Source organism: Parus major, chromosome 2, assembly GCF_001522545.3.
Source record: "Parus major isolate Abel chromosome 2, Parus_major1.1, whole genome shotgun sequence".
NCBI classification, from domain to species: domain Eukaryota; kingdom Metazoa; phylum Chordata; class Aves; order Passeriformes; family Paridae; genus Parus; species Parus major.
The window spans coordinates 122299176-122313293 of NC_031769.1; the positions used below are offsets into that span (position 1 = coordinate 122299176).

The 14118-nt window shown below is 40.9% G+C and overlaps 1 protein-coding gene and 1 long non-coding RNA gene across 2 annotated transcripts in view; one reads left to right on the forward strand and one right to left on the reverse strand.

Annotated features, from left to right (window-relative positions):
• LOC117243959 overlaps positions 1-12179 on the reverse strand; it is a 69646-nt gene extending 57467 nt beyond the window's left edge. Inside the window, exon 1 of the long non-coding RNA XR_004496144.1 lies at positions 11843-12179. This is a non-coding gene — a long non-coding RNA (uncharacterized LOC117243959). The remainder of the gene's footprint in view (positions 1-11842) is intronic.
• Positions 12180-13461: 1282 nt separating this feature from the next.
• Positions 13462-14118, forward strand: part of STMN2 (stathmin 2) — a 39092-nt gene continuing 38435 nt past the window's right edge. The window contains exon 1 of the mRNA XM_015619953.1: positions 13462-13713. Within this exon, the coding sequence (XP_015475439.1) occupies positions 13695-13713 (19 nt within the window). The 5' untranslated portion in view covers positions 13462-13694. The remainder of the gene's footprint in view (positions 13714-14118) is intronic.

The window sequence follows — 14118 nt, forward strand, 5'->3', positions numbered from 1 at the left end:
CAAAGCTAGTGGTAATTTTCGTAATTAATGCATTAGGAGCAGTTCTCAGGAACCATGCTGAAGTGTAATTTTCCATTAGCCTCCACAGGGCGGCAGTTTTACAATGTGACAATTATTCAAATATCACTTCATTTTAAAAATTACAGATTTAAGCTGTATCATGGGTTTTGACATTTGATAAAATCATGATACTTTTTATTACATGTTCCTACTCAGGTGTTAATGTGCAAAATCTCATAAATTCAAAAAAATACAATAAAACTTCTGACTTAAGATATTAATTAGGTGATTAAACTGTCACATAAGATTTGTTTGGCCATTATAAATTAGTAACTCAACCCTCACAATTTATAAGCAAAACAAATAATAAAACAAAAGGCTTGGTTCACTAAAAAAACCACTAATGTTTTGCACAAAGCCAAAGCAGCCATGGAAAATTGATTTTCCACAGCTTACTCAGTCTTGAATAGACACTGCTTTGTAAAAAATTTTTAATTGAGTGAAGCCAAAACTCATTATAGCTCAGACCATTAGGAACAGTGTGTGTTTGCACCATTATTTCTAATGTCATCAATATCACATTTTAATCTCACGTATTAAAGTGGAAAGAGCTCAACGATGTATTTGCATTTTATTACCAGGGTAAAAAAAGGGGATTGTGCTAGATCTTTAGTAAAATGTGGTCTGTTAGAAAAGGAAAATGATTATGCATTATTTCTCACGGGATGAACTTTGATTAAAAAGCAGGTTCAAGGTAAAGCAAAGCAGCACTTTCTGTACAATGTACCACTATGGAACCATTATCATTGAACCCAAGGACAGCCAGCACAAAAATGGCACTGGACAAATTTGGAGAACAGGACATTACGCACAGCATTCCAGGTGCTGTCTAAGAAATCTCTTGCCAGTGATCACTGGAAACTGGGAAGGCCTGAGTAGCATGGATCATCCTTTCTTCTGAATTTGGCCTCACTGTGGGAAGCAGGTTGGACCACAGACCTGCTGGGGAAGTCTTCCGACTTGAATTATTGTACATCACTCCCTTGGCTTATACTGTTAACATCCTGATTGGTATCAGAAAATATGAGGGCTAAATGGACATATGATTTGAACTGGTATGGAAGACTTTATGCTGTGTTAATAAACAAAATTGTGTCACCTGATCCAAGAGACATTAAAATAAGCAGTCTTCAGTAGCTTCTCTAGTCATTGAACCAGTCTTGTTGATTTTGCCAGGATTTTCATAAAGAAATTGATCTTCAGCATACTCTGCGCAGCTGAATAATAATTGCATAAGGGCTGGGCAACCTGCATTTTACAACTGATACAATTTCTGATCCATGCAAGAACCATCAGCTGCTCACCCAGCTCTTGGCAAAGAGCTGCTCTTGTGGAGTCACAGAGCTAAAATCCAGAGTTGCCACTCTTTGTAATCATCTAATCTGATCTACTTTTCACAGGCCATTACCTTTGTACTGAGCTCAGTAACTTTGTGTCTGACTTAAATACATCTTCCAGCATGACATCCTGTCTTAATTTGAAAATGAGAGATGGGGAACCCATCTCTTCCCTTCATCATGTACTTCAATGATTAATCACTCTTTCCGTTAAAAACGAGCACAGAATTTCTGATTTTAATTTGGCTGGTGGTAGCTTCCAGCCATTGCTTCTGCAGTACCTGGAATTTTCTTATTGTGAATATGCTCACATATTTTAATGAGGTCACCTCTGAGTCTTGTTTTTAATTCACTGACATGCCAATTCCTTTCTTTCTCATGGGATGAGGTGTTTCTTACAGCTCATGAATCATTTCAGTAGTTTTTTCCCTTGCTCTTTTAAACCTTTGAACCATTTTAAAAATATGAACAGGATGCAATATTCCATTTCTCTGCAGAGAAGTAAGACATCTCCACACTTCTATTGAGAATCTGTTTTAATGGGAATCCTACCACTGATTGGAGCATACAAACTGAATTTGTTGAGATGAAATAAAGTCTTATTAGAAGACTCACTGTATGAGCGAACTTTCTTATATTCAAAGGTTTAGTTGAGCATCCAAATTCCTGAATAAAGACAGCAAATTTCTTAGTGAAACTTGTTAGCTATCAAACGGTGGCCTTTTAAAAGTAAGATTACCACCTGATCTTAGCTTCCAAAACTATAGAACTGGAAGACAATCTCGTTAACCCTGGCACATCAGGAAAAAAAATATGTTTGCTGTAATATTGTCATAGCGATTCTGTCCTTCACCACTACCGAAATTTTCAAATAATTACGCCACATTAATAGGATTGTTCAAACTGGAGAAAATAAGGCTTCAGGGAAACATTACAGCAGCCTTCCAGTACCTAAAGAGAACACGAAAGGGACTTTTTAAAAGGGCATGACATGATAGGATAAGGTGAAATGGCTTTAAACTGAAGGAAGGTAGACTTAGATAAGGTATTTGGAAGAAATTCTTCAGTGTGAGGGCACTGAGAGTGCTCAGAGAAGTCATGGATGTCCTGTCCCTGGAAGAATCAAAAGCCAAGCTGGATGGAGCTCTGAGCTACCTGGTCTAGTGAGCTGCTCCTGTTCAGAGGAGGGGTGTTGGAACTAGATCATTTTTCAGGTCCATTGCAGCCCAAAGCATTCTATGATTCTATGAAAAAATAATTGTATGAAACAGTTCTTTATTCTCCATGGGATATTCAAAGCAACTTTTTAGTCTGTAAAACCCCTCTATCTGTAAGAAAAGCTTTCATGCTGGTGCTGCAATTGTGAGATAGATGATTACTGAGGTAAAAGAAAAAAAAAAGGGCATGGGCTATACTGTATTAGTTCAAACCTACTGAATTTTGCAAACTTTTAGCTGACAATTCTCATTTTAGAATTGCTGCTGCCATAATAGATGTTTAAAAATGCCAATTTAAATGCATTACTGAATTGAAAAAAAGAGCTCTCTAAATGAGCATTATTTACTTTAGAAATTATTCCTTTTTACTGATAGGGATACATGGTTTCTCAGAAATGATGGATGCTGCATTCCTTTTGCTGTTCGGGATTCTTATCATCCTTTCAGACAATTGAATTTCTTCCATTTGTAAAATCTATTACCAGCAGAAGGACTGCAAGTGAAAACCAATGACTGGGATCAGAACTGTCTTGGCAATACAGTGAATGAGTACTTCACTGATCCATATCAATACCCAAGAATCCCATTAAAAAAAAAAAAATTAAAATGGTATTTACTTAGACTTAGAAATTAGGATTCAAGCAATACCATGAAAAAACTCACAAGGGATAAGAACTCATTATATTCATACAACATATTTCTGTAAAATACACTTTAACTTGGACCAATTTGATACTTTGACTTTTGGAATTGCACTAAATAAATACAACCACATTAAATGTCTAAAGGCTGATTAACCAGAGAGACTGAAGAAAGCAATAGTAGACTTAGCAACTCTATCCAAAGAGTTACTTTCTAGGCAGATCTTCTTTAAATCACATTGAAGCAGCATTTCTTAGTAATCTAAGTGGGACTATTAAACTGATGCTAGTAGATACGAAATTAGTAATAAAATTTGTGATTTCATAAATAATTATTTGCAGAATGACTCCGAGAAAGTAATAGTCCTTTCCAGACTTAAACATTTATGAAGTGATGACACTCTATTGATTGGAGCATTTACTGCACTTTCAATAGGTCTAATTAACAAAACTGCTCACAAAATTAAACATAGTACTTAGCAGGGTGATATCATGGCCCTGTTCTTTGCAAAGATCTCCACAGTCAAACACTTTCATCCTCATGGAGTGGCCTAAGGAGGAGCTGACTGCTTGTCCTAGTGAAGCCAGTGTTTCTCATTAACTTAGATTATCTTATGCTTACCTACACATGAATATAAAGCTACCCAGAAGCCATGTAAATTGCAGGATCTGACCCTTGATGAAACAACACTGCTAAAAATCAGATGTAAAAGAATATTTGGTTTCTTTCCTCTATAATTTAACTTTAAATCTTTACTATAGCACGGAATATGTGGAAAAATATTTTTGTTGTTTTTTTAAATAACATCAATTTGAATTTTAACGTGTGCCAATGCAAAGGTATAGGTCATTCTAAGCAACAGGCATTCTAACATAGCACAGAACAACAACCTAGAAAGCAGAGACTGAAAGGGATCTGCAGATCCCAGTGGAAAAGTGGCATGAACTCTTAAAAGCAGATATATTTTAATAAGATAAGCTAATAGAATTTTTGAACATGTTAAAAGAAATGATCAAAAACACAGATGCAGTTTTTGTCTGTTGATGACATCATTTTAGAATAATATGTTTATAAAGATGTTAGAAAACAATGACAGAAACAGAAGAAGAGTCACAAAGCTAAGACTTAAGATAATGCCTTAAAGCAAGAAACTTCAGGGACCAAATCATCTTGGCTTTTCATGAAAATAACTGAAAAGAAACTGAAAACTAAAACAGAAAAATAAAATCAGAAGGTAGACTTAGAGAAATTCAGCTGCTGAACTGGAAGTTTTCATCTAATGCATTTTTCCATGTTTGGTTATTACAATGGCTATGTACCAATGAGCCATTGACAAAGATGGACAGCTTTTTCCTATTCTTTTCTTTTTCTGTCTAAAGTTCTTACATTGCTTGAATCTAATAACATTTAACTGAATAGGAAATCAGAGGTAAGTCAGAAATTTTTCAGCCTTATAAAAGATAAAAGTGAGTTACAGCTTTAATTGGCCATTGAATTAGCTCATATGAATAATAGCTCACAGTCTTTTCAAGTTCTGTGGCTTAATGAGATTTCCTTTTATTTCTTTATCTGAAGATTTACTGGAAAATATTCATTTCTTCTGAACTTAGTGATTACATTCAAACTTCAGACATAAAAAATTAATAGCAATGCAAAGCAAAAAATATAAGTGGCATAAGCTGCTGGGAACACAGGTGTTTTACCACCTTCTACATGTCTGCTACAGAACAAAAACTGACAGGGTGCATTGTGACATGGGATTGCAGCAGACAGGCTTTGCAGGGCTGCATATAAAAATAAGAAAAGACAAAAGGGGACAGACAGATATGCAGCAGACAGCAGAATGGTCACCCGTGTCACAGAGGTGGAACTCATGTGGTACGTTGCTTTTTGTAAGTTCAGAGCTGAACCAACAAACAGGAGAAATTTTATGCCATTCAAAAACTAAATTCCTGTTGAGCCCCATACCTACAGTGTCCACAAGCAGACACTAACAAAAAGCTACCTTGTGTACAACAATAATCAAAACAAAAGGTCAGTAAAGGAAACCATTCTTTATTCTCTATCACGAGTTACTAAGCCTGCAACTCCCTAGCTGCATAAACTCTTCCTAAAACACCATTTTCCTTGCTAACAGTAGCATTAGAGATGTTTAGTTAATCTCTGACCAGTCACAAGCTGTTAATGCATTGCCACTATTTTCCATGACAAAAATTAAAACTGTGCCTAAGCACTATCCATTCTTAGTGTACCTAACCACACTAGTCAGAGATAGTGACTCTAAGGGACATCGTTTGGAGTAGGTTTCCATGAGAGACAGGAACTCAAAAAAGAAAAGAAAGAAAGAAAAAAAATTAAAAAGCTCCACTACCTTCTACCCTCAGCACAAAATGCACTCATGAACCGTACACATCTGTAGAACGAGTATAGCCATGAAAGTGCTCATCACAAACCTGAAGCTCCACACTATCCAAACAAGCGACCCTGCCTAGAGAAAGAAAAAAGCACATGGGTCATCCATACACCTTTTAAATCCCATCTTGGAAATCTACTCAGTACAAGGGTGATAATAACTTCCTGTATCTATGTCCCAGTCTTTAACTGCTATTTTTGCATATGACCACTATGCTATTCTCACCAAACAGTTAATCAATACTTTGCTTTCACCTCATAACTCACTGTGTGGCCTGTGCTTTGTTCACTGCCATTATTCAATTGCCGTATGATGCCAGAAATATTAATTTCCTCCAGAGCTTCTCAGTGCTGCTCATCACTTCAATATCTGAGCGCTGCACAAATTAAAATTAATTCACAAAAATTCACAGCAGCAAAGAAAAGGTATTACTGCTGTTTAAAATACAGGACAAGAGACACAAAATAATTAAAGGCAGAGGTATTCACTGATTTTAGATCTTATTTCTGAGGCATTACAGATATAATTTAGAAGTATTTAAAAATATTTCAAACACAGACACTGCAACATCACTTGCAGGTGTAATTGCTGAGAAAACTGGACTTAGGGCTCTAAAAGAGGTCATTAAAAATTAGATAATTAGAAACTATTACACTATTAGAGGTTCCACATAGAAGTGGTTTAACTGTCTGTATTAGCACTACATAGGAAAAGTATCTTTTGTGCAACAGTGCATTATTACAGATGCATGACCTTTCTTTCCCCTCCCATTGTTCATTATTGACTTCCCAGCTCAAGCAATAAATGAAGCAGGAGCCATAGGGGTGTCACTCATCTCTCCTGCACAGCCCCAGTACATCCCCAGAGCGGGTCCATCCTGCACAGAGACAGAAATCCTGCATAAAAACAGTATGTGATCACCCATGTATAATAAGGGGACCAAATTAAGGTTGCCAAGCAACCACCTCCCCACATTATGCCACAAATCCCTGTTCTTCATCTCTTCAGCAAACACATGCCAGGCCCTGTCTCACAACCAACTCTCCCTTGTCTGCTTCTGTGACCCTAATTACCCGTTCTCCCAAAGGCTTCTTCATTGCAGTTTCTTTGTCCAGTCAGTACCCATTCTCTCTCATTATTCCAGTTGTTACCCTGTCTCTCTGTTCATAATTAGCATTTTGTTCATCCCATTTTCCTATTTCCCTGACCAGCTCTCAGTCCACTGACATTGTTAAAAATATAAGGGGCAAGCAACACTAAAAATATCAGATGAAGATAATGAAGTCTGGCAAAGCCTTTAGAAAAAAACAGTTGTTAAATTAAATTTCCTGTAAATATTTTAATGTACTAAGAGCAAGACTAGAACTAAAAAAGTTCTCTTACACTTCATTCTCAAAATGATTTGCTGCTACTGTTTCCTTCTAAGTGTGAATTTCACACTAAGATTTCAGCTAATATCTTCAAAGTCTGTTTTATCTAACCTCAGCATATTTTTACTTCACCATCATCTGTTGTTTTGCATGCTAAATCACTAAGTCAAAATAAATTTTAGTTGCAGAAGGAATAGATGATGTGCCTGGTATCAAGAACCATATCTTTATTTGACAGCCAACAATAATATAACACTTATTGTCCTAAAACAAGTATATCTATAAATATGCCTGACTACATAGAGAAAAATGGTATTGAATACATTTGGAGAAGCAAAAGGTCTGCTGGTCTTCTCCAAGGCATGTGAGAAAAAGCCATGATGAAACAGCTGACCAACCAGCCAACGATAACAAGAAACGTAGTCAATTCAAAGAAGAGCAAAAGAAAGGTAAAATAGCTCAGTACTTTCTCACAGCAAGCAGTAAGGGAGATAGAGCAAAGTGAATTAGGCATGATTTTGTTGCTGACTTCACGTAACACGAGGCATTTTGCCGTTCAGAAAATTACAGTCAGGAAAGCAAATCAGAACCATGTCAGGATATACCCCATTGGAACAGGGCATTTGAAGGACACTCTCCAATTCGGCCTCTTGGTCTTGGAATGACTTTTGATTTAGGTCTGCTGAACATTGACATCAGCACTTCTGTTTTTCTAGGAGAATTTCACTGTGAACTGAGGTGCAGCAGATGGTGTTCCCCATCAGCCTAACCTAACTCCTTCTGTATCATCTATTTCTCCCATTGTAAAAGTATAGCTGGATCTGGTATCCTTCCCTCCATTAACTTTTAAAGAGGGAATGACCCTATGATTCTGGGGCTGAAAGAATACTTAGTATCCCACATCAAGATTAACATATCTGGTCTTGGTAGGACACATGCTCAATATAAACAAAAGACGCTTCTTCACGTAGCAAGGAGCTGCTCTGTGGAACAGATTTCCACGAGACACCATAGAAGGAAAAGGACTGGACAGGGGTTATTGAATTATCAAAACTGTATTAGGCTCAGGCATTCCTGAGAGCAGTCAGTGGCTGTAATGATCCCTAGGGAAGTTCTTCATGTGCTTTTCCTACTGTCAGCCTTCCCCCAGAGTTCACCTGCAACCACTGATGATAAAGAGAAACTGCACTACTAGAGGGTAGGTAACTAAATGTGTAGAGATTACAGGAAGGCCTCAAAGTACATATCTTGGGAGAATAACAGGAGCTTGCCCTTTGCTGCTGCTCCTTGGCCTGTGCTTGTAGCTGCTCTTCCTATACAGTTTCCCATTTCAAAGACAAGTGACAGCTTATCCCTTTACAAAAATAAAAAATAAGACTTTACCTGTGAAGAGTGAACTGAAGAAGAAGGAAATTAGGGGAAAAAAATTTTACAAGCAAGGGAGTGTGGAAGGGGAAGCAAGAAGGCAGGGGAGAGTCAAAGAATTACAAATGTCAGGATTCACATGGAGACATCAAGCTGAGCATCTCTAACAGCACTTCTGTGAGGACACTGAAGACATGCAAGGATGTGGGGAGGCTGCCCAGTGGTGGCTAACATGAAGATGGGTCAGGATGTGAAAACCAAAACTGTTCCGCAGGCACTGGGATTCCCCTCAAAGGTGCCCTGTGCAAGAGCTGATGATGAGGGGTTCATCCAAGGTGAGAATGTCACTGATTAGAAAATTCCGCTATCTGGTGGAGCCTTGGAAGGGAAGGATTTACAATTTACAGGCTACTGGATAGATGGCCACTTGGTTTAATTCCACACAAGAGTTCTCAGCATCTTATGCACATGTTATCCTCATTCAGAATGATGTAAATGGCTTCCACCTCAATTTCCCCAGCCTTCGCCCACCAGGCCTACGGTTTCTGTATTTTTGGCACAGCACAGATCTAGCTGCAACCAAGTCACTCCCATCATGTGGCCCTGCACAGCTCTAGCTCACAATTCTTGGACAAGGTTGTTGAGGGAGATCTCATTATGTACAATACCCATGCTGGCATTAAGCCATTGCTTACAGATTTCTATGAAAATAAAGAAAAAATAAATCCACAAATGCCATAATACCATTACTCAGCTTCCCCACAGTGATCCTGAATGCTGCTGAAAGGAACACCATGTGCAGCCATGCAAGTAGAAAAGCCTGCATGAAACCAGGCGAGCTCTAAAGCTGCCTCACTCCAACATGTGTGTGGAACAAGCAGCAACTGAAATCACTAGTGGTGACATTGTCTGCAGCTGGCTTATCAAACTGCTACCAAGTTTCTTTAGAAGATGATTTTTAGATAGGCTATGCTCAGCAAAAAAAGCACAATTTCAGAAGCGGAGAAATGCTAATGGGAAAGAGACAGTATTGCTTCATAGCATGAATGTTACATAGGGAAATGAAAGGATAAGAAAGATAAAATTCAAGAAGAGAAAATGGTTACCATGCTTCAGATCCAAGACACAGTCATACATACATATATATCTCTGCTCTTTCTTCCTCCCTCCCTGTGTTTTCACTAATCTTTTCATCTACTTGGTATATTTATACAGTTCTACAGAAAATTTCAGAAAAAGTTACCAAAAATTCCCAAATGTTACAAAGATTATGAAAATCACACATGCATATATTTGGAATCTTCTCTCTCTCTAAATTTCACATTAAAATATGCAGGGCTTATCTGCTTACTGAAACACAAACGATGCTAACATCTTCCAATCTGTGGTTAACCTGCTGTGAAGAGTAAGGCAACACAAAAGATTTTTTCAGCCATATTAGGAAAATATTCTGGCAAACACTCCTGCAAGAAAATCTTTATTGTGTACCCATTATTTCAAGGACACAGAGGACTGTGTCAAGGTTCTCTTTTATGAGAGCAAAATGAAAATAAAATATCTAATAGTGCTCAAAAACGGAGTACCATCCATCTTGTTATGTATGTAGAGAGAAAAAAATAGCATATGAGTGTATAATCTAAAATTCTATCATTATATAAATTCATTGGAAGAGTAATAAAGGTTGTACAGGCACCATTCTTCTTTGAGTTTTGAAGACTTCATCATACAGTCTGAACAATAACTTTTAGCCTAAGATTTGGTGAGGACGTGAAACAGAGATGTAAACAAACTAATAATGAAGTAGTTACTGATTTATTTTCTAAAATTTCATAGACACAAAGAGAAAGGCCTATAGAAGAAGTAGAAGTCAAATACGAAAAAGATCAGCTCCTCTAAATAAGGTCCATTACATTTCCTAATGACAAAGGCTAAGTGTAAACAATTCTCCCAAAATTCAATAGGAAAAAAGATTACTTTTCAGGTTATTTAAGAAAACTAAACAAGGTGGCAAAGCCTCCCAGTCTATACAGTGGAAACACATAGCACAGGCAGAGAAAAAGAGATTCATGACCTGTTCCCATCTCTGTGATTCACATTTCAGTGCCAATGCAGTTCATTTGCTTAGCAGCAATTGTCTTCAAAGTGCTGTACATTTTTTTTTCCAGCACTACCTCTCCTTCTCCCTTGTCTGCAAAGGGGTAAAAAGTAATATCTTTCCTAATACATGGAGTAAACAACAAACGGGGGAAATGGACAAAAAGTCTTCAATTATCTGGTCATGGCCAGATAAACGTCCAACAAAAATGGGACGAAAGCCACAGTTACACCCCACTGTTATTTAGAAACTATTCAGGGGTGTTTTGCTCAGGAGCACATCCTTACAGCCCGTACAGCCACAGATCTGGAGGTAGCCTGGCCTGCAAACACATTTTAATGTCAATCATGAAAAGGCCCAAACTGCAAAAGAAAACAAGTCCTTGCTAGGACATACCAGAGTTTAATTCATGCTCCCATACAATTTATGTGAAACACAACATCAAACAGTGGCAATCAGTGGAATAGAAATGATGTATGAGGTGTCTGGTAGCTGCTCCTGTACATGCCAGGATTTGACATGACAGTGATTGCCAAGCAATTTCTTGCACCGCTTTCTCGGCACTCCCCGCCCCAGGAGCCCGGGAACTGCTTCCCCGGAGAGACCCGAACTGTCATCATCGGTGTCCCACGTTCTCCAGGCCTGGCAATCCTCGCCGGCTGCCTTGGAAAGGGCTGCGGGCAGTCCCGGCCCCGGCCTGGGTTACCCGGGGATGGGGCAGAGGTTCCCGGCGGCGAAGGGAGCGGGGAAGCGCTGCTGCCGCTGCGGAAGCGAGAAGCGAGGTCCCTCCCGCAAGGGCGGGGGAGCCTTCCCACTCTGCCGGCCGCCCGTGCCGCTGCTTTAGCTCAGAGAACAGGAAAAAGCAACTAAACACAAGAGACAGACGCCGGGGCGGGTTCGCTGCCTACTGGGCGTGCCGGGCGGGGGATGGGGAGCCGAGCAGAGATGCTCTGTGTCAGCGCAGCCCCGGTGTCACGTCGGCAGCTGAGCCCCGCCGAGCCGAGCGCCGGTGCCGCCCCGTGCCGGGCAGGCACCAAGGGGTACGGCGGGGCCGGGCGGGGCCGGCAGAGAGACCCTCACGGCCCCTCGGGGCCTGGGCCAGCCGCACCTATCCCTGCCTGCCCCCTCCTCGTCCGTCCCTGCCGCCCTGCCGGTCTCCCGCCCCCGTGAGAACCCTGTTCCGGCCCCACCCTGCCTGCCCGGCCCCCATCCCGCCCCGCTCGGGCTGCAGCACCACGGAGAGCGCCCGGAGCCTCGGCCCGGCCCGCCCGGGGGAACCGCCCCTGGCCGGGCCTCAGAGGCTCGGCGGGTCCCGCGGCTGGGGCCAGGCCGCCCTTGCTCACCATTTCCTTTCGGGAATAAGCTCCTGTCACTACAGACATCCAGTCGCAGTCCTGTCCCCTGCTCACCAACGCCCCTACGCAGCCACGGAACCGAAGGCCCAGAAGAAAAACATCTTAGAACGGCACCGGGTCCCGGGACCGCCTTCCTGCTTTCCCAGAGGGCAGAGCCTCTCGGGAGGGTGGATGGGCCTTGCATCTCGATACACCTGTTCTCATCCTCTGCCTGCACCTCGGCAGGGAGCCATCACAGCGTCTGCCCCGCCTCAGCTCACATGCTGGTGTCTGTGCACGGGGATGTTTCTCTCCCCAGACTCACTTCTAGACTTTACTATTTTCACTTAAGGAACAAACCTAATTTAGTTTTCAGTGTCGTCATTAGAGCCTCAAAAGAGAAAGCTAGCCTTATGCTCATGTGCTGGGTGATGCTTTGCTCAAAGGTGGTCTTCACTGACTTCAAGGAAGCTCAAGAAGCAAACTCTGGTGGGTTACCTGTTCTAGGGAAGCACACACAGAGTGAGAGCATCACAGTTAGCAATACCATGCTGCAAACAGCCCCACACAAGGAAGAACAATGGTGCCAATACCCTGCTTTTCCCACCAACCCATACACACACGTCCAAGAAGTGTCCTCCAAATTGCAAGCTGAAAATCTGCCCTGTGCCCTGTCTGTCTGGAAGCAGTGTGGGAGTCTGGTATGCCTGAAAGCTCTTAATAATAAGGCTAGTGATCCCCTGGGAGAGGCAGATGAGCTCCAGCTGGACAGTGAGATGAGAAGGTAAAGGTGGAGCATCCTTCTCTTTGTGCCGAGGTCCTGGATACTGGCTCCTCTAGGCCAGCAACTACTTCCAGGCCTATGAGGTGTACAAACAGGTCCCATCACTGCCATATTTCTAGCAATGTTTCAATTAACCTCCACCACATTTGTTTAGTGGCTGCCATGTCACTGGCTTTCCTCTTGCCAGGGATAGAGGATTCTTAAAATTAGTGTAGAGGATTTTTAGTATGTGTCCATCCCCTTTCATGTAGTGACCATATCAGGCCTCATCCTGAACACTTTAAGGGACTCAAGCTCACATCTTCCCAATGACTCTTAGCATAGTGCATCAGGGAAGTAGTTACTGACTTCTGTCCACATTTATTCTGTTCTGGGATTTCCAGAGCCCTTTGAGAGGGTAAGCAGGTCCAGCCTCCATTTTCCAAGGTTAAGAAAAGTTTAAGAAAAGTTTGACGTGACCAAGGTTAGGTCTGGGGACAATAAAACAGGTACTAAAATGCAGAAACATTCAGTATAAAACAATTGTATATGATATCTGTGTACCTTTGCATTAGGCAAAAATAACCTGAGCAACTGTTTTACTGGAATGGTCTAGGAAATCCCTTGCAATGGTTCCTCTTCTTGTTGTATCTTTGGAATGAAATATGTTAAAGTGAATTTGTGCATGTTTTACAGGTAGCAACAGCAGAGCCTTCAACACCAATAGGCTTTTTTCATGTAAGACATAAAACATTTGACATGGAATGTACTATTAACGCCAGACCGAGGGGGGAGAAGCATCCAAGGACTGATTTCCATTTCAAACTGCATTCTGGCACTTTGTACTCCGGCACTATTGGTGGATCAATATTTAATGCCCGGAGATTCTGGCTCTGCAGGAGTCATATCAGGGGACCTCTCGAGCCAATCTGCTTGGGTAGAGGAGTGATAATTATTCATGGGCTCCTGCCTCTTGCTCCTTCTCTTGCACAGCCCCACTCTGCTGACTCAGTGCCTTATTCAGTCTTCTCTCCCTCTCTCCACTGCTGTAGCTGGACCCTTTTGCCTTCACCGCCTCTGAGAGCTGCACATCCCAGCATGGCTAAAACAGCAATGGGTAAGAAAACGCCTCTCTTTTCCTTTAGCCAGTACTACAGCCACTATCTCCTAGGTCTGCTACCTGCACTGGGTGTTCTTCTCGCTGTCCCAAAAGTTTAGGAAAAAAAAAATCAAGAGAACACTGAACATATTTTTAATTTCATTGATCAGGGGGAAAAAGGGAGGCTGGGTGGGACCTGGGGCTGTTTTAGTATCCTAACCAGAGATCGGGATTAATTTTATACCGATGGGTGAGGTCGGCACATGAGCACAGCACAATTTTGAAACAGTTTTCATTATTTTAAAGATGGAAAGATATTTTTTATATATATATATGCACATATAGATATTTTATAAATATATTATGTATATGTATGTATATGTGTATATGTGTATATATATATGTATGTATATATGTGTGTGT